Source organism: Jaculus jaculus, chromosome 7 (assembly GCF_020740685.1).
Source record: "Jaculus jaculus isolate mJacJac1 chromosome 7, mJacJac1.mat.Y.cur, whole genome shotgun sequence".
Lineage (NCBI taxonomy): Eukaryota > Metazoa > Chordata > Mammalia > Rodentia > Dipodidae > Jaculus > Jaculus jaculus.
The window spans coordinates 121,696,894-121,721,843 of NC_059108.1; the positions used below are offsets into that span (position 1 = coordinate 121,696,894).

Below are 24,950 nucleotides of genomic sequence, written 5' to 3' on the forward strand. Positions count from 1 at the left end.
ATCTATGAATTCATTAGCTAAACCCAAAAGTTGACCTCCTGACATTTGACCCTGAAAATTAATAGGCTACAGTGGGTAAGAAAAGATATCTTCTAGAACTAATTCCTGAAATATAGACAAATCTAAGAAAATGCCTTACAGACACACATAATGTAACCAAGACATAGACAGGGTGCTCCAACAGATCCTCACCAAGGAAAACAAAAATTAGTACAAATCGGATCAAATAATCAGAAAGTCCCAGGAACTTTATTCTTATGGCAAACAAACAAATGACAGCTAACTTCCAGAGCTCACTCAAAGCATCGTAACACAAAATAAGTACCATCATAGACACTCCCTAAGCAAAGCTCAGAGAATTCAGTGAAGTGCAGTATAACCTACGGGAGCCTGGCAGCAAGGCTTCTTGCCCAGGTCCTGACAGCACTTCCATAACTACCGAAGTCCTGTGTGGAGACGGCCAGGTAAAATTATTGATCCTAACAAACTGAGACATCAAAAATTCTGAGCAAGAGAGACCATCACCTTGACACTGTAATTCAGGAAAAACACAATTTTTCCTCTGCTCTTCTGAGTTTCTATCTGAGGGCCCTATAACAAGAGCTAGGTTAACAAGAAAACACGTTTGTGAACATGTATACCTTATGTAGACATATGGCCGATACCAATGGGGAAAAAAATGAGTAACTTTCAAAAAGGTGATTAGAAGTCTGGCTTCTATAGCATCTAAAGCAAATATATTATTAACACAGCAATAAGACAAAGCAAAGGGACCTGGAGTCAGCTTGTGGGAAGGCAATATGTGAGAAACTAATTATAGATCAAGGCTAATGAGTAAAGTTTGATATATACATTCGTCTGGTGCCACCTGCAGACTAACAAGGGACTAAGGATTTTTCTGTCCTCAAAGAGAAGGGAGGAGAAGCCATTTGTAAATTTATGACCTGATTTTTTTTTAATTTTTTTTTTGTTTATTTATTTGAGAGCGACAGAGAGAGAGAGAGAATGGGCGCACCAGGGCTTCCAGCCACTGCAAGCGAACTCCAGACGCGTGCGCCCCCTTGTGCATCTGGCTAACGTGGGACCTGGGGAATCAAGCCTCGAACCAGGGTCCTTAGGCTTCACAGGCAAGCGCTTAACCGCTAAGTCATCTCGCCAGCCCTTATGACCTGATTTTAAGCAAATAAGAGGACAGCGTTTTTTTTGGGGGGGACTGGTTAATTTGTTGGCTTTTTTGGTTGTTTTGAAGCAGAATTCTAAGGCCATGCTGGCTAAGAACTGCTAGCTAGCTAGGGATGAACTTAAACTCCTGATCCTCCTCCCTCCACCTTACAAGTGCTGGGATTACAAGTGCGGACCACCATTTCTGGCCTCAGAGAGCTCTTCTTGTATTTGTTTCTTCTCAGTTGCTCTCATCCTTATACCAAAGTGACATTTTTGAGGTTTGCTTATTTTTCTGTCTTATAAAATTTCAGCATTGTTTGAAAAGAAGGAAGTTGAGAGCTTGGGATACAGTTGTCAGTAAAGTGCTTTCCTCACCGCGGCACCCACATAAAAATACCAGGTGCAATAGCCCACATAATCCCAATGTGGGGAAGCCAGAGAAAGATGATGCTGGGGGCTTAAAGACCGCCCAGTCTAACTTAATTGGCAGCTCCAGGCCAATAAAAATATCTTGTCTCAAAAAAAGGGAGGGCTGGAGAGCTGGCTTAGCAGTTAAGGCACTTGCCTGCGAAGCCTAAGAACTCATGTTCTACTCTCTACATCCCACGTAAGCCAGATGCAGTGACACAAGTGCACAAGGCCGCATGTGTGCACAAGGAGGCGCACGCATCTGAGTCTGACGCAGCGGCTGAAGGCCTGACGCACCAGTTATCTCCCTCTCTCTTTCTCTCACGTGCTCTCTCCCTCTCTCTTTCATTTAAAGAGAGCGGGGGGGGGGGAGAGAGAGAATAATATTCCTGTGGAAAAACACCCAAGGTCGTCCTCTGGCCTCCACACACATATGCAAGTTATATAAGGAAATGTAACGGATTTTGAGGACTGGGATCAGTCATGGGCTGGTTCTTATATACATGGTAGTAAGTAAGGTCCAGTTGGAGACTGGGCAAAATTTGTAAAATAAGGGAACTTACTGGGATGATCATTCTTATTTTGTATTCCATCTGAAGTTATTATTAAATCAATTTATCCATGTCCTATCTTGGAACATACAGATTTGAACAAGCTTGTGTTAAAAACAATTTCACTTAAGTAGTCTGAGGTACACGTCATGGTTTGGTACAGCTTATCAGTTATGTAAGTAATAGTCCAATATTGTAAGTTGATGTGTCTGTTTTATTTTTCAAAAGGAAAGTTTGTAGGCAAGGTATTCAATTGCAAGACTTCTATAACAACTCATGTAATATCAGGAATGCCTAGAACTGAGGACTTGGGCTGTTACTATGAAACTGTAGCAACACCAGTAACATTCTGGGGGAAAATGTAGGGTCAAGGAGGAGAGGAATGAGAATTTTCTTGATGGCTAAGGTCTTTGGGAAGAGAGTGGACTACAAAGGGAAAAAAATTATGATCCAAAAGTTGAACATATATGAAAGCTGGGAAGATAATGGCACCATTAACAATACCAAAAACAGGAGGTTTTAAGTTTAATTATGTACTCATTAGGAAAGCAACAAGTTTTGAAGGTGTTAAGTATGTTATGTTTTGTTTTACTTTGTATTTTAATCTTGTGTGTGCGGGTTTTTTTTTTTTTTTTTCAAGGTAGGGTCTCACTGTAGCCCAGGTTGACCTGGAATTCACTATGTAGCCTCAGGATGGCCTCAAACTCACTCAGCCTCCCAAGTGCTGGGATTAAAGGCCTGTACCACCATGCCCCACTTATCTTTTTTGTTTTGTTTTGTTTTTTGAGGTAGGGTCTCGCTCTAGCCCAGGATGACCTGGAATTCACTATGGAGTCTTAGGGGGCCTTGAACTCATGGCGATCCTCCTAATCCTCCGGAGTGCTGGGGTTAAAGGTGTGAGCCACCACGCCCGGCTATCTTTTGCATTTTAACAGAGTGTTAACTATCATTCCTGGGTTGATTGGAAGTAATAACAGGAAATAAGATTCAGTTGTAAAGAGAAAACTTGTTAGTTCATTCTCATATATAATTTTCCATGTTTCTTTGAAAATACTTAAAATGCACTCTAAATCTTCCCCCTTGTTTAACCACCTATCATGTCAGTTTTCCAAAGAACTAATTTCCCAATAATCTCTAGTTGTTCTCTTATCTCTGGAACTGTTTGCAATAATATAGCAGACAAGGCAAAGAACATGTTCTAATACTTAGGGAATCTTAGCTGATTGTAGTACTATCCATGAAAAAAATATATATAAACACATAGTTTTCTTTCCAAAGTAACTTGTCTGATTAATGAAGTCAAAGAGCTACAGACCTTTATAAAATTATGGCTTCAGTCATTTTGTTAATTAACTTGAGAAGAATAATCTATATTAAAATGAAAGTGGGTTACAATGTCATGGCATCTGATTAATTTAAATTAATACAGCATTTAAGGGAAAACTTCCAAGTGGCACTGAATAAGGCAGTTAGACATTTTTGTGCAGCTCATTGTAAGAGGAGGATTTATTGAAAAGCTATTTTTTCAACATAAAGCGAAACCTCTGGCTACATGATAGCAATGATAAGTTAAATGGAAAACTGATGCAAGACTATCACAATATCACATAATATTAGTAATGAGTATAATGGAAGAAATGATACAGGAAGCTCTGAGTATTGAACACCCAGGATGAACAGGCTTCCTTCCACCTACTGACATCTCCCTTGCAAGCAGAACTTTTGGAGCTGAGGATACGTGAGTCTGGTGTTCATAGTGACAAAACAACAAGAGAGACCCTGTCTCATACAAGGTGGAAGGTGAGGACTGAGATCACACAGCTGTCCTCTGATCTCCACACATGTTCTGTGGCACACACACCATGGAAAATGTGCATCTGTGCTTATACTAGTCTGGTCATGTTGTAAAGAGATATGTACTAACACGTAGGAATAACAATATGAGAACAGTTCATGAAAAAGTAGATGCTTTTTCAAAATATTATAGAGAAAAGAAAGAAAATTAAGGCAAAGAGTTTGAGTACTATGGATTAGAATCAGTCTGAATGCAAAGCTCTTTCTAATATATGCTCATCCTCAGTGGGACATCCCAGCGTAGAGTAAGCACCTCCTGGCTGCCTTCACAGACCGACTACTAGTAGATTTTAAATCTCTAAAGGACAGCTCAATTCAAAGTAATAGAACTGTGAGTCTATGTAGCTAAAGATAAAATAGAAAATAATACTAAAAGATGAAAGATATTTATAATAACCAATTACTAGGAATGACCAGTTCTGTCCATAACATCATTGTCAAATTTTATATATGGTATAATATTTGGCCTGCTATTCAGCTACAACTGAAATTTCCATATATCTTTTATTCTATAGAAACATTTGCCAATTTTCTTTTATTTGCAATATTTATTCAAAGATCCTCTGAGAATGCTGTTGTAAATGCTATAAGTGCTAAATTTTATTCATATCTGTTTTCTACCATTAGAATAAGTAGTGTTACCTAAGAAAATGATTAGTGGTTTTGGGGGGTTTTTTTGTTTTGTTTTTTTGGCTTTGTAGCTGCTAAATCCTGAAGATGACCTCTTACCAGGAAAGATTCGAGACAGCAATCGTTCAACCCTCCTAGCAACAATTCAGGAACATGGTTACCCCACAATCAACTTAGGAATTGTGGGGGACAAGTAAGTATTACAGTTTTGTTTTGAAAAGTTATTATTGTGCAAATATGAATTTTTGGACTACTAAGTAGGTGGAGTTGGTGCTAAAGAGACAAATTTAATATTGTAATCTTTGATCACACTCTTCAGAAGCCTAAGAATTCTAGAGGGGTATATGTACTTTAGGAATAAACATTTTCTTGGCATTGGTATTACAAGAGAAATATTTTACTTTGCCAAAGATGTATTAAGTTTAGAGATCTTTCATGCTATTGGCTTTATGCCAGTAGAACTAAAGATAATGGTGTTATAAATATTTTTACTTTAAGAAAAAAGTTTAAAAAATAACATAATTACCTGATTCTTTGACATTCAAGTACAAATGTTTTCCAAGGATTTGTATATTGATTTTGTATCCTTGTTATGCATTTTTTTTCCAACTTCACCTACTCAAAGTACAAAGGCAGTCACTTTGACTACAATTGCCCATTAAGAGCATATTGTCCCCACCTACTATGTCAACTCAACACTCTAGAATATTCTCCAAGAATTTCTGTCAGTTTCCAGTGCTGCCTCACATGTAATCAAGAGAAGGTCTGTGCTTTCTGCCCATGCCAGCACTAAGCAAGCAGTGCTGCTCGGCCTGTGTCACCACACCCTATTTCTGCTTCTCTGGAGGTTGTGCTATTTTCAGTAGTACTTAAACTTCAGCCATGTCAGTCAGTCAGAGAAATAGATACCAGGTCTCTGTCACCCATCATCACCTCTTTCTCCCTTATCACTTCCATGTCACTGAGTCGACATTGTACACAGAATCCTTCCTTTAACATGACTACTTTTCCCTACTTCCAGCTGTGGGTGAGTTTTCCCCTCAGCTGGGCCTTGGCTGGCTTGGCCCAGGCACAGCAGGGAGCCCTCGCCCACCCCTCCTTTATCTCCACCAGCTCCCCATGTGGTATGTGGTAGGAGCTCCTTGAACTTTCTTTTCTCTTTTCTTTCCACACGTTTTCCCCCAGGCCCTCCATGTGGGATTTTTAGCCCCTTTGATGGCTTTCCTTGGCTCTTTATTTCCCTCAATAAACATAATAATTTAATTTCAAAAAATACGACAACTTTAACCAGATCAGTATGACTGTGAAGAGGCTGTACCCCACCGCTTTGGAAGGTGTGCGCTAACAAAGCATGGTATCAGCCATCTTAGCTGGAAAATGGACACAGTGCAAACCTTGGACACCAACATCATTTTGACATTAATTTGTTAAAGTTCTCTCCTAATTTTTTCCCTCTGAGGACATTGGAATAGAGGTTGTTTGATGCATTTTCACCTATCAGTCCTTTTAATGTCTTTACCATTTGTGTGTACCTGGTTGTTAAATTCTAAACATTCATAGCTAAGAGCCAGGCAACTTAAAGCTCTTGCTGAATAAATTCAGTGTACAAATTACCTACTAGTAGGGTCCTAGTCCTAGGAAGAGAGTAGACAGGACCTGATGTGAAGAAAAGGAAAAAATATAGTTCTTTGCATCTGAACTTGAGTAGTAACCTGTCTTTTCATATAAATTTTAAGTGTCTAAACCCTATAGACATAGCTTGAAGGAATATAAAAATCAACATTGAGTAGAGAGGAAAAACTTTTAAGAGGCCTAAAAAGCACAGAGGTAAGATGAGCAGGCCTCTGACTCCAAGAACCAAACTCACCAGGTTGCAGCTGGCACTGACTCTGTGTTTAAAACAGAGAGAGAAAAAGCTCAGGAGTGTTCACAGCATAGAACTGGTATGAAGCTCTGAGACATTAGGATGAAGGGCATTGGTTTGTTTTCAGTTTTTTGAGACCGAGTCTCTGTATAGCTCAGGCTAGCCTCCAACTTGAAGTCATCCTACCTCATGTGCCTGGGCCATTGCACCCAGGTTTATGTTTTAGAGATACTTAATGTATTTTGTGTGTGCTGACCTAATCTTACTACAAAGGCTAAAACATGTCTGAAAGGTTCTTGTGCTGGAATGCTAATATTTACTGTATATAGTCCACACTGTTGAGTTGATAGACATTTCCTAATAATTAATGTTGAAGTTAAATTTAACTACAAAACATACTCTGAAAGCAGCAGAAATAACAGCAAACTATAAACTGGTATAGGCAATCCAGAGAAATGTGCTAGCCTCTACTGTATATCCTTTTATTTTATAGCAATACTTTACATCAAACTGAGAAAAAGGTTGTTAATTTTCTTTTCTTAAGGGATTAATGCTAATCTAGGCTTTTCTCAGTCTTATAGTGCTGTATTCAAGAAGCCCAAGTGAGTGGCTTGGGCTCAGAGGTGGAATGTGGGAGGCAAGAATGTGTAACTAGTGTGCTGGAAATCTGTACTGGGAATTAGCAAAGGAAACACAGTACATGGCTATACAGCCTGTTGATATCCTGTATCTGTCGCCTCCTTCATAGTTCTTCCTATATAGCCCTTTTCTTTGTGTTCGTTTGGATGGTTGGTTGGTTTTTGGTTTTTCGAGGTAGATTTTAACTCTAGCCCAGTGTGACCCTGGAACTCACTCTATAGCCCCAAGCTGTCTTCGATCTCACAGTGATCCTCCTACTTCTGCCTCACAGAGTGCTGGGATTAAAGGTGTGGACCACCACAATTGGCATCAGTTTGTTGTTTTGTTTGTTTGTTTGCTTTCTAGGGGGTTAGTTATATAGCCCTTTCTAATAAAAGTAAATATTGTTATAGAGAGTCCTCTGTGAGAGCTCTCTGGGCAACAAGCAGGGTCATGGGAGAAATTTGTCCTGTGTCTAAATTAGGGAGAGAAATAGTGCACAAGTGTTCTCAAGTATTGAACCAGCACTGAGCTAAGACAAGTGACAGGAGAGAGTGACACATCTAGTCCTGTCTTTTAAAAAGGCTTGAGGGCTGGAGAGATGGCTTAGCGGTTAAGCGCTTGCCTGTGAAGCCTAAGGACCCCGGTTCGAGGCTCGGTTCCCCAGGTCCCACGTTAGCCAGACGCACAAGGGGGCGCACGCATCTGGAGTTCGTTTGCAGAGGCTGGAAGCCCTGGCGCTCCCATTCTCTCTCTCTTCCTCTACCTGTCTTTCTCTCTGTGTCTGTCGCTCTCAAATAAATAAATTAAAAAAAATTATAAAAAGGCTTGAGTCTGGCTCTTAAATTCTATATGATTCTGTTTTTCAGCTTTTCATTCTTATCATTAGTTGAGCTAGGAAGATGGTTTGGCAGTTAAAGGCACTTGTTTATCACTTACTGTGATTTTTACAATCAATGTAAAATAGAAGATGACCTGAATTAAAGTTTGTCTTTACTATAGCTTTTACTTAAAATCAAAGTAACTTAATAGCACAATGAGAACTACAGGAGTGCTTCAAATATCTGAGAGGTGACAAATGTACTGGAGAAGTATTCATTTATAAATATTATGTCTATATTAAAATATAGTCCCTAAGACATATGTTCTCACACTATATGGAGCACAGTATTATTGGAGTTCCTGGTTTTTTTTTTCTTTAAAAAACAATTTTTAAATTTCTTTTTTTTTTTTGTTTTTTGTTTTTTGAGGTAGGGTCTTACTCTGGCCCAGGCTGACCTATATTCACTATGTAGTCTCAGGGTGGCCTCGAACTGACAGTGATCCTCCTACCTCTGCTTCCCAAGTGCTGGGATTAAAGGCATGCACCACCATGCCCGGCAACAATTTTTAAATTTTTGTATTTATTTGTATGAGTGGGTGTGTCAGGGTCTCTTGCTACTGCAGTCACTATCTGTCTAGCCTTATGTAGGTGGTTGAGGAGCTGAACCCAAGCCAGCTGACTTTGCAAACAAGCATTTTTAACTGCTGCTGAGCCATCTCCCCAGCCCCTAAAATGATACATTTTGACACCAAAAGATTTTGAATAATTTGTCCAACATTATACAACTAGTTGGTGCGAAAGTAGAAATACAACCTAGACTTCCCGAGGTTGGCATCAGCAGCTCTCCTCCTTCCTTATGAAGAAGAGAGAGTGCATAGTGTGTCTTCTAGAACAGTAGCACCATGAGCTGCAGTGGCCAGAAACCGCCTCACAAAGGAGAGAGGACATACACACTGGAAGGGTTAGTAGCATTTAGATAGAAAAAGTGATGTATTAATCCAAGTAGGAATAGAACAGAATGTGCAAAAATAGAGACATAGAAACAAAGAAGTAAATGGAAAGTACGGAGAAGACATGACAGTGGTATATTCAGCACTGGTCAGACATCTCTTATCAGACCCTCCAAGGCTCAGAGACCACTGCAGAAGAGATGGCGGGGAAAAAATGTAACAGCCAAAGGAAGGGAAGGAGTTCCTTGAAATATTATCCTCCAGATCCAAGGTGGCCATGGTATTCATGACCTCACAGTAGCAGACCCTACCTACACAAGCTCTGCATAATAGGAAGGAAAAAAATGATGACATCAAAATAGAAGAGAGATTAGTTGAAAAGAAGAAAGAATTCAATGTAGAGGAGACTTGGGAGGGGGGAAAGAGAAGATTGTGGGAGGAGGTTATGATCATGATATATTGTCTATGTATATGGATCTGTATATATGGAAGTTGTCAATACAATTTTTTAAAAAATAGAAATAAATAAGGGCTAAAGAGATGGCTCAGTGGTTAAACATGCTTGGTTTCAAAGCCTGCTTGACCAGGATCAGTTCTTCAGTACCCACATAAAATCAAATGCATAATGTGGCACATGCTTCTGAAGTTTGTTTGCAGTGGTAAAAGGCCTTTGCATCCCCAATCTCTCTCTCTCTCTCCAATCCATGATTTCCTCTGATATAAATACTTGGGGGATAGAAAGATAGCTTAGCAGTTAAGGCACTTGCCTGCAAAGCCAAAGGACCTAGGTTTGATTCCCTAGTACCCACGTGAGCCAGATGCACAAGGTGGCACATGCATTTGGAGTTTGTTTGCAGTGGCTGGAGGCCCTGGTTCTGTCTCTCTCTCTCTCTCTCTCTCTCTCTCTCTCTCTCGTTGTCTTCTTCTTCGTCGTCATCTTCTTCCTCCCCTTCTTCTTCTTTTCCTCCTCCTCTCTCTCTGTCTCTCTCTCTCTCCCCCCTCTCTCTCTTGAATAAACAAATTAATAAACAAAATACAAAAAATACTTGGCATGCTAAAATAGTACTTCACTGGGTTGTTGGACATGTGACTAATTCCTGTGAGTACAACAGCAATACCAATGACAACTACTAATATCCAACCTTTGCTAAAAGCTTAGTTTGTTCTGTGCACCACTCTAAGTTTTTTATATGTGTTGGGCCATTTACTCCTCATAATAATTCTGTTTTTCTTACTTTACAGATGGAAAATTGTGGCATAGAGAAATTAAGCACTTGTCTAAAGTTTTTACATGTAGCTGTGCCAGGAGTTAAGCTCAGGCAGTCTCGTGGCATCTAGAATCTCTAGCATTCCTTCTTCCTCTCCTACCAAGTAGTACAGTCAGGTGACAATACGTTCTGCTTCACACGCGTTCGAGTTGGGAGACACATGCTATCACACTGAGAGAGCACCTGATTTCCAGTTAACAAATACTTGCTGAAAGGACCTTTAGTAAAGGAAGGATTGGTAGAAGGATATAGGGTTGTCACAGTGAAACCCAAAAGCAAGAATAGAGTTGAGGGGCTGGGGAGATGGCTCAGCAGCTAAAGGTTCTTGCTTGCAAAGCCTACCCCAGGTTCAATTCCCCAGTACCCACCTAAAGCCATATGCACCAAATGGATCATGCATTTGGAATTCATTTGTGAAGTCAAGAGGCCTTGGTATGCCCATCCTCTCCCTCCTTTCTCTCTCTCTCTCTCCCTCTCTCTCTCTCTCTCTCACACACACACAAACAAATAAGTCAATATATATAATATTTTTTTTCTAAAAAAGAAAGAATAGGGCTGGAGAGATGGCTTAGCAGTTAAGCACTTGCCTGTGAAGCCTAAGGACCCCGGTTCGAGGCTCAGTTCCCCAGGTCCCACGTTAGCCAGATGCACAAGGGGGTGCACGCATCTGGAGTTCATTTGCAGAGGCTGGAGGCCCTGGTGTGCCCATTTTCTGTCTATCTGTCTGCTTCTTTCTCTCTCTCTCTGTCTGTCTTTCTCAAATAAATAAATAAATAAAAATGAAAAAATAAATAAATAAAAGAAAAGAAACAATAGAGTTGAACCTTAAGAGGGACCCAAAAGAAGACCTAGAAAATCAAAAGCCAGGCTTATTCATTTCAGTCATTGGTTAGATCTCCAAGAGGGACAAAGGCAAAAGCAGAGTCAAGTAATAGAGAGGGGGCACCTCTCACCCTCCCAGATAAGAAGCGTCACCTTAGTCATTCCCTCTACAGAGTCTTTTCATTATCTGCTGTTTGCTTTTCTTTTCTCTTTTTGAGGCAGTCTCACTAGAACACCCAGGCTGGCCTTAAACTCTGAGGTGCTAGTTTCACAGGTATGAAGCACCGTGCCTGACGCCCCCTAAACAGTCTCATGTGATCTTCTGCTTCCATGGCAATATTCTGTCTGGGTGTGTCTGGGATATCTATAGGCAAACCAAATAGGCTTCCTACCATACCACATGCTGTCCTCATATTCTGCATTGTTAAAACAACAAGCCTTGTGAAAACACAGGTAGTCACGGCTCAGCACTTACCTGGACCTTTTTTGACATTCAGATTTGCTCTTATTGAGCAGAGACACTTGATTCCCTTTTTGCACAGAATATATTGATACATGCATGTTGATGTGTCCACACTGATAAAGCAATTTAGTTTTAAATCCTTGTGTGTTCATTTGTCTTTATTTTTCTAGCCCAGATGACTTACTCAATGCCTTGAATGAGGGTATCAGTCGTGCTGATGTCATCATCACATCAGGAGGTGTATCCATGGGGGAAAAGGTATGGAAAACATGAATATTTATTCTCTTTGACGTAGGTATCTGGTATTCATAATCAGGCTCCTTCAATGCAAAAAGAAAAAAAAATGGAGTTTCAGAAGTTGCTGCTTTCTCTACAAAAGATGCTGTGGGGGTAGGTCAGGCTTACCCCTAGAGAATCCCAAAACTTGAACAATGGTTTTTTTGTCTCTAAAACTTCCCCTTCCTTTCCACCCCTGTTTTTTTTTTTGGGGGGGGGTGGGTTGGTTGTTTTGGGGGTTTTTTTTATCTGTTTTGTTTGTGTGTATGTGTTCACATGTGTGTTTGGTTTTTGGGTTGGTTTGTTTTGGGTTTTGGTTTTTCGAGGTAGGGTCTCACTCTGGTCCAGGCTGACCTGGAATTAACTCTGTAGTCTCAGGGTGGCCTTGAACTCACGGCAGTCCTCCTACCTCTGCCTCCCGAGTGCTGGGATTAAAGGCGTGCGCCACCACGCCCGGCAGTTGTTTTGGTTTTTAAGCAGGGTCTCACTCTAGTGCAGGCTGACCTGGAACTCACTCTGTAGCACTGCCTCAAGCTCACCAGGAACCTCCTACCTCAGCCTCCCCAGTGCCTGGACTAAAGGCATGAGCCACCGCATCTGGTTCTTCTGGTTTTTTATTCACTTTTTATTCACTCACTACATTAAGACTTCCTTTACATGTCAAATGATACCCAAGGTAAAGGCCAATCCTTTAAACATGATTTCCCAGAGGCAATCATCTCAGCCACCATATATTCTAAAACGTAACCAAAATAGCCTCCTCTTACAAGAAAGAGGGCAGTACTAGGCATTCTTTTTGCTCTTCTTTATAAAGATAATAAATGAAAAGTGTCAGGGGGGGAGGGAGGGAATTACCATGGGATATTTTTTTATAATCATGGAAAATATTAATAAAAAATAAAAAAGATAATGATAATAGATACATATTTAAGCATATTTTAGGTATAAGTTTACTTATATATGATATATACTTAACCCTATAAAATTTCAGTTTAAGCATTGCCACATCACTAAGTTTATATACCTTAATGAAATATTTTAGTTATATACTGATTAGACCCATTGGATGTTATTATTAAAGTTAAAAATTACTTGCTACAATAACCAGTCCTATATTATATTATATTATTTCAGAAATATTTCATAGAATTTTTACCAGCCTATAACCTCCCTTCCTGTATTTTTCTTTATGTTATAGTAATGACCTAAACTGAAAAAAATATAATGCTGTGATAATAGTTTTATCAAACTTAACACATCTTATCAAATCAGGCTCATTTTAAGTTTAAAATGATTCTGGCCTCTCTAAACTGCCAAAATTTACAGCCTAACTCTAGTCTGTGAACTCTATTGACTCTAAGAGCAAATGTCAGAATTCATTAACCTGAACAGAAAATGGCATTTCACCCACCAAAAACCACAGAAGAAAGTAATCTCAATTTAAGACTGCCATTTCAAATTGTATCTGGAGTAAAGTGTTGAAGTATGGGTAGGTATTCTTACAGACACGGATGGCACTGTAAGTCTTTCCTCAAGGTCCTCCCAGGAGCCTGGAGCCCCAGATAGAGCACATTGCTGCAGATCACTCTTGAGGCCCACAGACTGGATCTCACATCTACACAGTGGCAGAGCTGTAAGAAATAATTTGCATCACATCTGTTTTTATTACCACGAACTTGCTCTCAATTTCTTAAGAGCACACCCTGAAATCAGGACTATTTGAATTTATCTTAATTCCTAAGTGAGCTTAATTATGGGATGCTGCCTCGTAGGCAGACCTAAAGCTTGTTGTTTTCTAAAGTACTTCTAGAAAGGCACTCTACCAGCTGAGCTAGACTCCCAGGCCATGTTTTTGCCCATTTTAAAGTCTCTTGACTTCCCAACAGTGTCTCTGCCACTCATATGGTCAAACTAATTTCAAATATCCATATTGACCATGAAAAGGTTTGCTCTGATTTGAACACAACAGTATTAATAACCACATAACCCACCCTTGAATTTTTTAATCTAAAAACATGTCACTAAAGACTATATAGAAATAACCAACAGTATTCCACAAATAAATAAGCACAATAAAGGTTTTTCTTATCATTTTATTCAGCCCTGCATCATTTTTGTTCTGCTAGATTGTGAGCTAGCAGTCTGCTGTCATGAAACTGCCAAGGAGCTAATCTAGAAATGTCAGTAATTTAAGTCCTTTTTCCATAATGCACTGAAATGTCAAGTAATCATTGACTGTATTATAGCAGACCTTTAGGCAGTTGCTAGAATAGAGCATAAACTTTCTGTAGATTTGATTCTTAATGATTCTGTTTAATCTACTATTGTAACAGAGAATATTATAATTTAAGAGAAGTAAAATTGTCTACTTAGATATGCAATTTCATTTTGTTTAATTGGAGGTTGTTTTGTTTTTGTAGTACTGGAATCAAACCCAGGACCTCACACATGCTAGCCAACACTCTACTACCAAGCCACATCTGCAACCTAACTTCATAAAAGTTTTGTTGGACCAAGTGTGGCACACATGTCTAATCCCAGCACTTCAAGGCTAAAACAGGAAGACTATGAATTTGAGGCCAGCCTGAACTGTACAATGTGACCCCATTTTTTTAAATTACATTTTGGTGAATGTTTCCTCAGTTGGTAAAATGAGAAGGGTTTTTATGAAATCTCCAGGGATTGCCCATTAAGCAAACTATTTTAGTTAGTTTACAGCACTATAATAAAATATTTGAAGGTGTGGTGGCACCCACCTTTAATCCCAGCACCTGGAGGCAGAGGTAGGGGGATCACCATGAGTTCAAGGCCACTCTGAGAGACATAGTGAATTCAGACTGAGACCTTAACTCAAAGAAACAAAACAAACAAACAAACAAAAAGAATTAAAGACTTTATTGTAGCTTATAGTTTGAGAGGTCTCAGTCCACCGTGGCAGGAAGAGCCTGACTAAACAGAACAACTCACATCAGGGCAAATAAGGAAGCCCTATGTATTGGGCTTGCTCCTTTTTACCTTTTATCCTCTCTTGGCCCCAAGCCTTGGAGTGGTGTTGCCCAATTTCAGAGCAGGATTTCCCCACTGTTTCCTCTCTGGAAACACTCTTACATATAAACCCAGAGGAGTGCTTGGTTAATTTCCTAGACTTTTATCAGTCCAGTCAGATTAGCAGTCGAGTTTAACCAACATACAACTTCTGAAATACTCATATTCATACCAGTTTGTCTGTGTGAACTAACCTAGTGACTAGTTACTGAACATTGCTTGTCAGATATGATAGGCTCTGTCATGAAACTCAAAACAATAGCCCATCAAACCAACCTAAGTATTTACAGCATCTTTTTTTTTCCTGATTTTTCAAGTATGTTCTTGCTCTAGCCGAGGCTGTCCGGGAATATACTATGTAGTCTCATGGTGGCAATCCTCCTGCCTCTGCCTCCTGAGTGCTGGGATTATAGGCATGCACCACCATACCTGGCTCCAGCATGTCTCTCTCTCTCTTTTTTTTTTTTTTTTTTCTTGGTTTTTCGAGGTAGGGTTTCATTCTAGTCCAGACTGACCTGGAATTCACTATGTAGTCTCAGGCTGGCCTCGAATTCACTGTGATCCTTCTCCTACCTTTGCCTTCCAAGTGCTGGGATTAAAGGCATGCGCCACCATGCTCAGCTTCCAGCATCTCTTAATATAAGATAAAAGAATCAATCTGTGGTCTTCCAGTGGCCTGTAGAACTTTCAAAGATAATACTTCATGTAAAAGATACAAGATACACTGGGGCTAGAGGGATGGCTTAACAGTTAAGGCATTTGCCTACAAAAGCCAAAGGACCCAGGTTCAATTCCCCAGGACCCATGTTATCCAGATGCACAAGGGAGTACACATGTCTGGAGTTCATTTGCAGTGGCTGGAGGCCCTGGCGTGCCCATTCTCTCTCTCTCTCTCTCTTTCTGTCTCTCTCTCTCCTTTTTTCTCTGTCAAAGAAATTAAATTAAATTAAATTAAAAATATGAGCTGGGCACAGTGGCACATGCCTTTAATCCCAACACTCAGGAGGCAGAGGTAGGAGGATCACCGTGAGTTCAAGGCCACCCTGAGACTATATAGTTAATTCCAGGTCAACCTTGGCCAGAATGAGACCCTGCCTCGAAAAAACAAAAATAAATAAATAAAATAAAAATGAAAGATACTCTAAATTTTCTGCTTTTATAAGGTAAAAGTCAAAAGAGTTATCAAAAAATGAGCAATACCAGCACAAAGGGGAAGGAGACCAACACAGAGAAAAATCAGAGAGCCAAATCAGAGAGCCAGAGCCTCAGAGGCCCCCAATGCCTCAGCACTGAAGCAGACCAAAAATGAACCCAACATGGCTCAGGGAAATTTTGCGGAAGAGGGGGCGGAAAGAATGTCAGAGTCGAGGGGGCGGAAAGAATGTCAGAGTCACATGTTGGGTCATGATATGCAGAGACATTTATCATACCAATAACTGTGGGCTAACTCCACAATGCACGGCCCATTTACATCAACAAAGAGGGTCCAATGTGAGGGGGTAGATCATGGATTAGCCTAAACAATGGTACCAAACTGCCTGTATTTGCTGAAAAGAAAACTAATAAATTAAAGTTTAAAAAAATGAGCAATTGATTAAAACAAGATTGTAAGTGAAGAAACAATACTTGGTTAACTGATTATTCAAACCAACAAAAAACTACTTGAAAATATGCACAGAAGGTAACATTCTTATAAATAATGTATTTGAAACCTATTTAGTTGCTCATAAGTAGAGGTTCTTTGTTCTTTGCTTGTATAAATAATCAGACAAAATAAACATGAACCAAAAGGGCAGATTACATAAAATAACCTTTTCTTTTTGTAGGGGAAGCATTAATGAATCAAAGTTCATTAGGGCTGGAGAAATGGCTTAGTGGTTAATGTGTTTGCCTTCAAAGCCTAAGGACCCAGGTTTAACTCCCCAGGACCCACATAAGCCAGATGCACAGGGTGGTGCATGCGGACTTTGTTTGCAATGGTTAGAGGCCCTGATCTCACCATACTCTCTCTCTCTCCCTCAAATTGGAACTTGGGAGAGTGCCCAAGCCCAGCAAACACAGCAGTGAACCCCCGTGACCCCACTTCAAAACAAGGTAGATGGTGAGGCCCACCACACACACACACGATGGCATACATATGCCTGCACTTACACATATGAACAAATACACCTCATACACACACATGAACTGAATGAACTCTCTATCATTTTCATGTATTTCTCAGCTGCTGTCATATACAAGTCTTACAAAACAAGGCAAATAAAAGTCACTTCAAAAGCTTTAACCTTGTAGCCAGGTGTGGTAGCATATGCCTTTAATCCCAGCACTTGGGAAGCAGAGGTAGGAGGATCACCAAGAGTTCGAGGCCACCCTGAGACTACATAGTGAATTCCAGGTCAGCCTGAACTAGAGTGAGACCTTACCTTGAAAAAAAGTTTTAACCTTGTGCTGAAGGGGTGGCTTAGCAGTTAAGGCATTTGTCTGCAAAGCCAAAGGACTCACATTCGATTCCCCAGGACCCACACTAGCAAGATGCACAAGGGGTGCACACATCTGGAGTTTGTTTGCAGTGGCTAGAGCCCTGGCGCACCCATTCTCCACACCCCCCCTCTTTCTCTCTCTCAAATAAATAAATTAAAATAAAATATAAAAAAATACTTTTAGCCGGGTGTGGTGGCACACGCCTTTAATCCCAGCACTCAGGAGGCAGAGCTAAAAGGATTACTGTGAGTCCAGGCCACCCTGAGATTACATATTGAATTTCAGGTCAGCCTGAGTTAGAGTGAGACCCTACCTCATAAAACCAAAACAAAAGAAAAAAAAAAGTGAAAAGTACCTTTAAAAAAAAAGATTTAACCTTGACTCTCCTTTCACTCTAAAACAAGTAGACACTTTATTTTAAAATACAGTGGTCTCCAGGCCTTTAAGGATTCTTGAGAGATTTTAACTAGGCCTAAAAAGTAAAAACAATTTTCATAATAATAAAACTTTATTTGCCATTTTCAGTCAAGCTTAATGATGTGTGATTTCTCATCAGAGTGAAGGCGACAGATATGAGTCTAGCCAGCCTATTTTAAGCCAGACATTAAAGAGATTTTCAAAATTTAAAAATGATACACAAACATTATGTTAACATGAAACAGTTTCACTGTTGACATTTTCAAATGAACCAGCAAACAAATAATATTTTTTGATTTCTACAACAGCAACTATTGTTAGATATAACTCACATAAACTAAGCTCTTAAGAATCCCTAATGGGTTTTTTACCACAGAGTCTTGCTGTTACCTAAGCTGGCCTAGAACTTAATCTTCCTGCCATGTTCCACCAGGCCCAGCCAGAATGTAACTTTATTCAGCCACACACATTCTTTGACATGTTCTTAATGTTGCAGTGACAAATAAACATATTCATTAACATCAGTACATAGGCTCTATAGTATACAGAAAAGAGCAAATTGGGGCTGGAAAGATTGCTCCGTGGTTAAAGGCAGTTGCTTGCAAAGCCTGACAGCCTGGGTTTGATTCCCTAGTAGCCACATAAAGTCACATGCACAAAGTGGTACATGCATCTGAAGTTTGTTTGCAGTGGCCCATTCTTTCTTTCTTTCTCTGCCTGTCTGTCTCTCCCTCTCTCTTTTTCTCTCTGCTTGCAAGTAAATGCATAAAATATTTTTTAAGCATGAGGAAATTATCCTTTTTTAAAAATATATGGTATATGGTTCATGGTATATGATTTGTATGTATGGAGTTTTCAATAAAAAGTTAAAAAAATTAGCTTTATACACAGTAATCAGTGATTTAGTATTCTATTAGAGATTATGTTAGTATCTAATAATTATTCACTAATTAACACTACCAGTTCAAGATTTTAGGTTATTTTAATAATCTTGAAAATAATTTTCAAAGTGACATACAATCCCAAGTATATAAAATGAATATGTGTAAGATTTTTATTTACTTCAATAATGCAGAAGCCAGTAAGATATAACTGTCTCAAAGGAGAATTCAAGGAACACATGCATAAGGCAATTAAAAATGTTGAAATAAGTTCATCAGTAGATGCAAAAGTGTTCTATATCCTCAGGCAAATAATTAATTACATCTCTGTCAGATAGTTCATTTGCATTTCTCTGGATAAACATTAGGTTCACTATCTAACCTTGGGCTGCTATATCAAAATACTATAGACTGAGTTGCTTAAACGGCATTAGTTTCTCACAGCTCTCTAATCAGGGTAGCAATGTAGACTGGTTCTGGTGAGGGCTGTCTTTCAGGCTGTAGATAGCCAACTTCTCATTGGACCTTCACATGGCAGAAAGTGACCGAGCCAGTTCTCTGGCCTCTTCAAAGGACATTAATCCTATTCTTCAGGGCTCCACACATGCACACACATACACATTCCTGAGTGTTCTACACACATATGACCTCCCGGAGGCCTGACTATTACATGGACATTAGAGTTTCAACATATGAATTTGGGGACAAAACACCTGACCAAAAGTAGCTTTTGAGAGGAAAGGGTTTGTTTTGGCATACGGTCTCAAGAGGGAGTTTCATCGTGGCAGGGAGAGGATGGTGGAGCAGAGGCTGGACATTACTGCGTCAGCAGCAGGCAGAAAAGCAGCGAGAGAGCGAGGTGCACTCTGGCTAGGGAGAGATGAGCTACAAAACCCCAAAGCCCACCCCAGTAACCCACAGCAAAGCCACACCTCCCAAATTGCCACCAACTAGAGACCAAACATTGAAAACACATGACTTTATGGGGTACATCTGAGTCAACCCATCATATACCAAAGCATTTAAAACCATTTGCTGAAGCCAGTTGTGGTGACAGATAATCCCACCACGAATAGACTGATTTAGGATCTCAGGTTCAAGATTATGCCTACAGAATTAGCAAGACTGTCATAAAAAATAAGAAAAAGTCACTGGTCCCCAAAGTGTTAGGAGGAAGTAATGGTATAAGAGACCAAGAACCCAAGCATGAAAGAAGCTAATGAAACAAGCCAAAATTTTGTCAGTCTCAGGAGTTCGAGGCCCATAGTAAAGGAAGAGCACTGGCAAATATCTTGGACTTTTAGTTTAAATCTTTAATAAGGGTCAGTGCCCTAGGAATAAGGATGAACTGGAAATAAATCAGCCTTTAAGAGAACTGAAAGTAACTATCAAATTACCTTAATCCTTGATCAGCTCAGGATAGTCTGAGCCGACCTTAACTGATTGCCAGAAGAAATTAAACCATATATTCTAGAGGAATAATCACTTCTTAGCCTTTTGGCTAAGGTAAAGTGTATTCTAGAGAAATTTGTCATTATCCAGAGTTTCCTTTGTTTCTTCAATAATTAGGCTTCCTTTTTTATAATTATCAGATATAGGGCAAAATAAAAGTAAATATTAAAAGGTTTATGAAAGAGCTCTAATGCTGATGCTTATATTATTCAATAAGATGGAGAAAGATCTCTGGCCCAGTTCAGCAGAGGTGCTGATATGGATTTCAGGTGAAATACTTTTTTAAATGCAGGCCACCAGCAGTGGGAGAAATCAAGACCAGATGATTCAACAAAAACTCTCAGAACCAAGAAATTTTCTTACTTTTGTAGACTATTAAGTGTCTCTAACTAGAGATATAAGACCTTGCTCCAAGGTGAACTTGACTAAGATTACTTGCACATTATTGGCTAAGGAAAGCACTGAATAGGCTGTTGACTCCAGACCGCAGGAAGTGAGTCCTGTTGTCCTGCCCAATTGAAGCGCCTGTGTTCTTAGAGTCACGGAAGGAAGCCTGTCAGTTCTCTCAGCACTATACATGAGAAAGGAGCCACAGAGAGGGCATGGCTACTGTCTGAAGCACCAGCATCCGTCCTCCTAAAAGAGCAGCATCAGTGATCTGCTTCTGTCATCTCCAAGCATATATTATCTATATGGAATATGTAGAAAATGTAAGTCAAGGGGCTGGAGAGATGGCTTAGCAGTTAAGACGCCTGCCTGCGAAGCTTAAGAACCCAGGTTCAATTCCCCAGAACCCTCATAAGCCAGGTGTACATGGTAGCACATGTGTCTGGAGTTCCTTTGTCATAGCTAAAGGCTCTAATGCACCCATTCTGTCTCCTTCCTTTCTTTCTCTTTCTCTCTCTTTCCTTGCACATAAATAAATAAACCTTTAAAAATAGAAAATGTAAGTTAATGAACATTTTAAATACCTATGTAGGTATGCATATATACTTTAAAACTGTGAAAGATATGTAATACATAATAGCATTAAAAAGTAGATAAGAAGCAGGCATGGTCGCACACGCCTTTAATCCCAGTACTCAGGAGGCAGAGGTAAGAGGATCACTGTGAGTTCAAGACCACCCTGAGACAACACAGTGAATTCCAGGTCAGCCTGAGCTAGAGTGAGACCCTACCTCGAAAAACAAAAATAAATAAATAATAAAATAAATATGGAGTTCTCATTTTCTTATTCCATGTATCATTTTATGAATAGTTAACACTTCTTGATAATCCAGCCACTACTTAATTTGAGTTCACAATGAGTCAAATAATACCTTCCCCTAAAAGGTAAGAAGAATGAATGCTAGAGCTTAGTTTGCCCAAGAGCACACATACTATTAGAAAACAGCAGTGGCAGGGGGCGGAGGCTGGAGAGATGGCTTGGTGGTTCTGAAAGTCAAAGAAAGAAAACAAAAAAGTACCAAATAGGGATGGAGAAACTGTTCAGTGATTAAGGCATTTGCCTGCCGAAGCCTGAGGATCCAGGTTCGATTTCCCAGTTCCCAAATAATCCAGATGCACAAGGTGGCACTTGCATCTAGAATTTGTTTGCAGTGGCTGGAGGCCTTAGTGCACCCATTCTCCCTCTCTCTCTCTCCCTCCCTCTCTCTCTCTCTCTCTCTCTCTCTCTCTCTCTCTCTCATAAATAAGCAAATAAATATTTATTAAAGTAACAAATAGAAAACAATGATAATTTAAACTAAAATACAGCAGTAATCGTACCACATGTTAATAAGATGAGTCCTCCAATTAAAATTATCATTCTAGGGGCTAGAGAGATGGCTTAGCAGTTAAGCACTTGCCTTCAAAGCCTAATGCCCCAAGTTCAATTCGCCAGTGCTCATATAAAGGCAGATGCAGAGTGGCACATACATTTGGAGTCCATTTGCAATGGCTAGAGGCCCTGATGTGCCCATTCTCTCTGTCTCTGCTGTCTCTCTCTCTCTCCTTGCAAATAAATAAATAAATAAAAATATACTTTAAAATTATCCTTCTAAATTTTAAGACACCATCTGGGGCTGGTGAGGGGGAGATGGCTCAGTGGTTAAAGGCGCTTGCTTGCAAAGCCTACCATCCCGGGTTGAACTCCCCAGTCCCCACGCCAGTTATACAAAGAGGCACATTCAGGGCTGGAGAGATGGCTTGGCAGTTAAGACACTTGTCTGCAAAGCCAAAGGACCTCGGTTTGTTTCCCCAGTACCCATATAAGCCAGATGCACAACATAACACATACATCTGGGCTGCAAGCCCTGGCATACCCATTCTCTCCCTCTGTCTTGGCCCTTCCCTCTCTCAAATAAATAAATAAATAAAATATTTTTTCAAAGAGTGCATCTGTCTGAAGTTTGTTTGTAGAGACAAGAGGCCCTAGTGCATCCATTTTCATCTCTCTCTCTCATAAATAAAATATATATATTTAAATCAGCCAAAAAGTTTCTTTCTGCAACAGGCAGAGATACATACAGAGATGCGCAGCTGGAAAAACTTCTGGGAATAAGTGACTGTTGTGGTCCTCCAGGTGCAGTCCATCTCCACAAAGCAGAGTGCTAGGGAGACCCCACTTCACAACCCAAAGGCCCAAGGCAGCCACCAAGAATTGTTTTCATTGTGTAAAAGGAAGTAGATGGAGAGCAACAGTTTACAGCACAGTTTTAAGACCTAGTTGATTAGCAGCCTTTCTCAGACATAAAATTATGTCTGAAAAGAGAGATTAAAAACCCATTAAAGAGGGCTGGAGAGATGGCTTAATGGTTAAGGTGTATTCCTAAGGACCCAGGCTCAATTCACCAGGTCCTACTTAAGCCAAATGCACATGGTGGCACATGCATCTAGAGTTTGTTTGTAGTGGCTAGCGGCCCTGATGTGCCCATTCTCTCTTTCTCTCCCTCTCTCTGACTCTTAATAAATAAATAAGTAAAAATAAAATCTTAAAAACAAAAATTCAAGGGGCTGAGGACACGGCTCAACAGTTAAAGGCACTTGCTTACAAAGCCTACTGACCTGGGTTCAATTCCCCAGCACCCATATAAGACAGATGCAAAAAAAAAAAAAATGTGGCACAAGTGGCTGGTGTTGGCATTTGCAGCAGCAAGAGACCTTAGCACGCCCATACACATAAATAAATAATTAATTTTGAAAGCCCAAGTAAAGGTGTTACACATTAATGTAGCTACTTTGCTTATCTAACTTCCCTTACAAGAATTGGGGGGTGTGTTTGTTTGTTTGTTTCGCCATCCCTGGTTTGATTCCCTAGTACCCATGAAAACCCAAAAGCACACAGTAGCACATGCATAGGGAGTGCGTGTGCCACAGCAGGAGTCCCTTATGTGCCCATTCTCTCTCTCTCTCTTCTCTTGTAAATAAATGAAAGTATCTTAAGATAATAATAATAATAAAGATATTTTTTAAATATTTATTTGTTTGACAGAGAAAGAGGGAGAGAGTGAGAATGAGCACGTCATGGCCTCCAGCCACTGCCAATGAACTCCACATACATGCGCCCACTTGTGCATCTGGCTAATGTGGGCCCTGGGGAATCAAACCAGGATCCTTTGGCTTTGCAGGCAAATGCCTTAACCGCTAAACCATCCCTCCAGCCCAAGATATTATTTTCAATCTTGTAAATCCATTTTATTTTCTTGGAAGTCTAATGTTAACATGTTTGAAAAGTGAAGTGACTATTTTTAATGTTTGCAGGACTATCTCAAGCAGGTGCTGGACATTGATCTTCATGCGCAGATCCACTTTGGCAGGGTTTTTATGAAACCAGGGTATGGAAATAATCTGTCTTCTATGAGGGGTTATTTTGGATCTCTTTAACTTAACAAATTTTAAATGTTTTCTTTTTACATTTTCTATTGTGGTCTAACTATTCTAATCAAACAAAATGTTTTAGTACTAGAATCCTTTGCATAAGTGCAGTGCCTATTTGAAGATTTCATCTTCCTTATGAATCATAAGTTTGACATAAACAAGACAAAGTAACTTTTTAACTTTTCCCCTTTTTAATTATAATATCTACTATCTTCCTTTTTTCTCTTTATTCCTACACCCACATTCTCTTTTGAAAAATAGTTTAGTATGAAAATTTTCAAATTGATTATGATGATAATAATCATTAAAAATGCCAGTAATGAGTAAATGATATGTTTTTGAAAGATTAACCTACAAAAATGGAGGAAAATATAATTTTGGTACTTGAAATTATTTTTTCATTCATGTAGAATTTCAGCATTCCCTAAGGATTTTACATAAGTTGAATATCATTGATATGTAAGATTTATAACCAGAATTTTATGTACTAATGGGAAAAGGTTACTGTTTCAAACTGTCTATTCCCTCTGTATCACTCGCCCCTCCTACATTCCCCATAAGAGTTTATGTCAGTGTAGTTTTAAAAGGATTAAAAAGTACTCATCTTAAGAAGCAGTTAGACACTGTTATCAGGTAGTAATCTTCTGGTAATAAGAATGAGTGTGTGTATCTTCAGCAACAATAATATAGATGGTGCTAAGTAGAAGGGTGGGAAAACTTGAAAACCATTTTTGGAATATGTTCTTATGACATTGGCAAGATGGAAAAAAGATGAGGCACAAAAACATAGGAGGTTTGGTTACTTAAAAAAAGAAGGTAGTAAAGACAAAACTATTTAAAATCTTCTGACATACTTCAGACTATAAAGGTCCAAAGATAAGTCAATAGAAGAGTGTTTATGTGACCTGAATTATAGCCATAAAACAAGAAAACTGGATCATTGAATTACTTGTTGTATTACTTGGCAATCACAAACAAGTAACCTCTTTTTTTTTTCTCTAGCTTGCCAACAACATTTGCAACTCTGGATATTGATGGTGTAAGAAAAATTATTTTTGCACTACCAGGTAAGAGTCATCAAAATTATTTTCTTCTGGAAAAATAACAGAAATTTTTAGGCTTCTC

The 24,950-nt window shown here is 39.5% G+C and overlaps 1 protein-coding gene across 10 annotated transcripts in view; it reads left to right on the forward strand.

Annotated features, from left to right (window-relative positions):
• Gphn (gephyrin) overlaps nucleotides 1-24,950 on the forward strand; it is a 450,651-nt gene that overhangs the window by 406,185 nt on the left and 19,516 nt on the right. For all 10 annotated transcript variants that reach the window (XM_045154682.1, XM_045154684.1, XM_045154685.1 and 7 more), the window contains 4 exons: nucleotides 4,679-4,800; nucleotides 11,586-11,673; nucleotides 23,709-23,782; nucleotides 24,828-24,892. In XM_045154682.1, coding sequence (XP_045010617.1) covers nucleotides 4,679-4,800; nucleotides 11,586-11,673; nucleotides 23,709-23,782; nucleotides 24,828-24,892 — 349 coding nt within the window. The remainder of the gene's footprint in view (nucleotides 1-4,678; nucleotides 4,801-11,585; nucleotides 11,674-23,708; nucleotides 23,783-24,827; nucleotides 24,893-24,950) is intronic.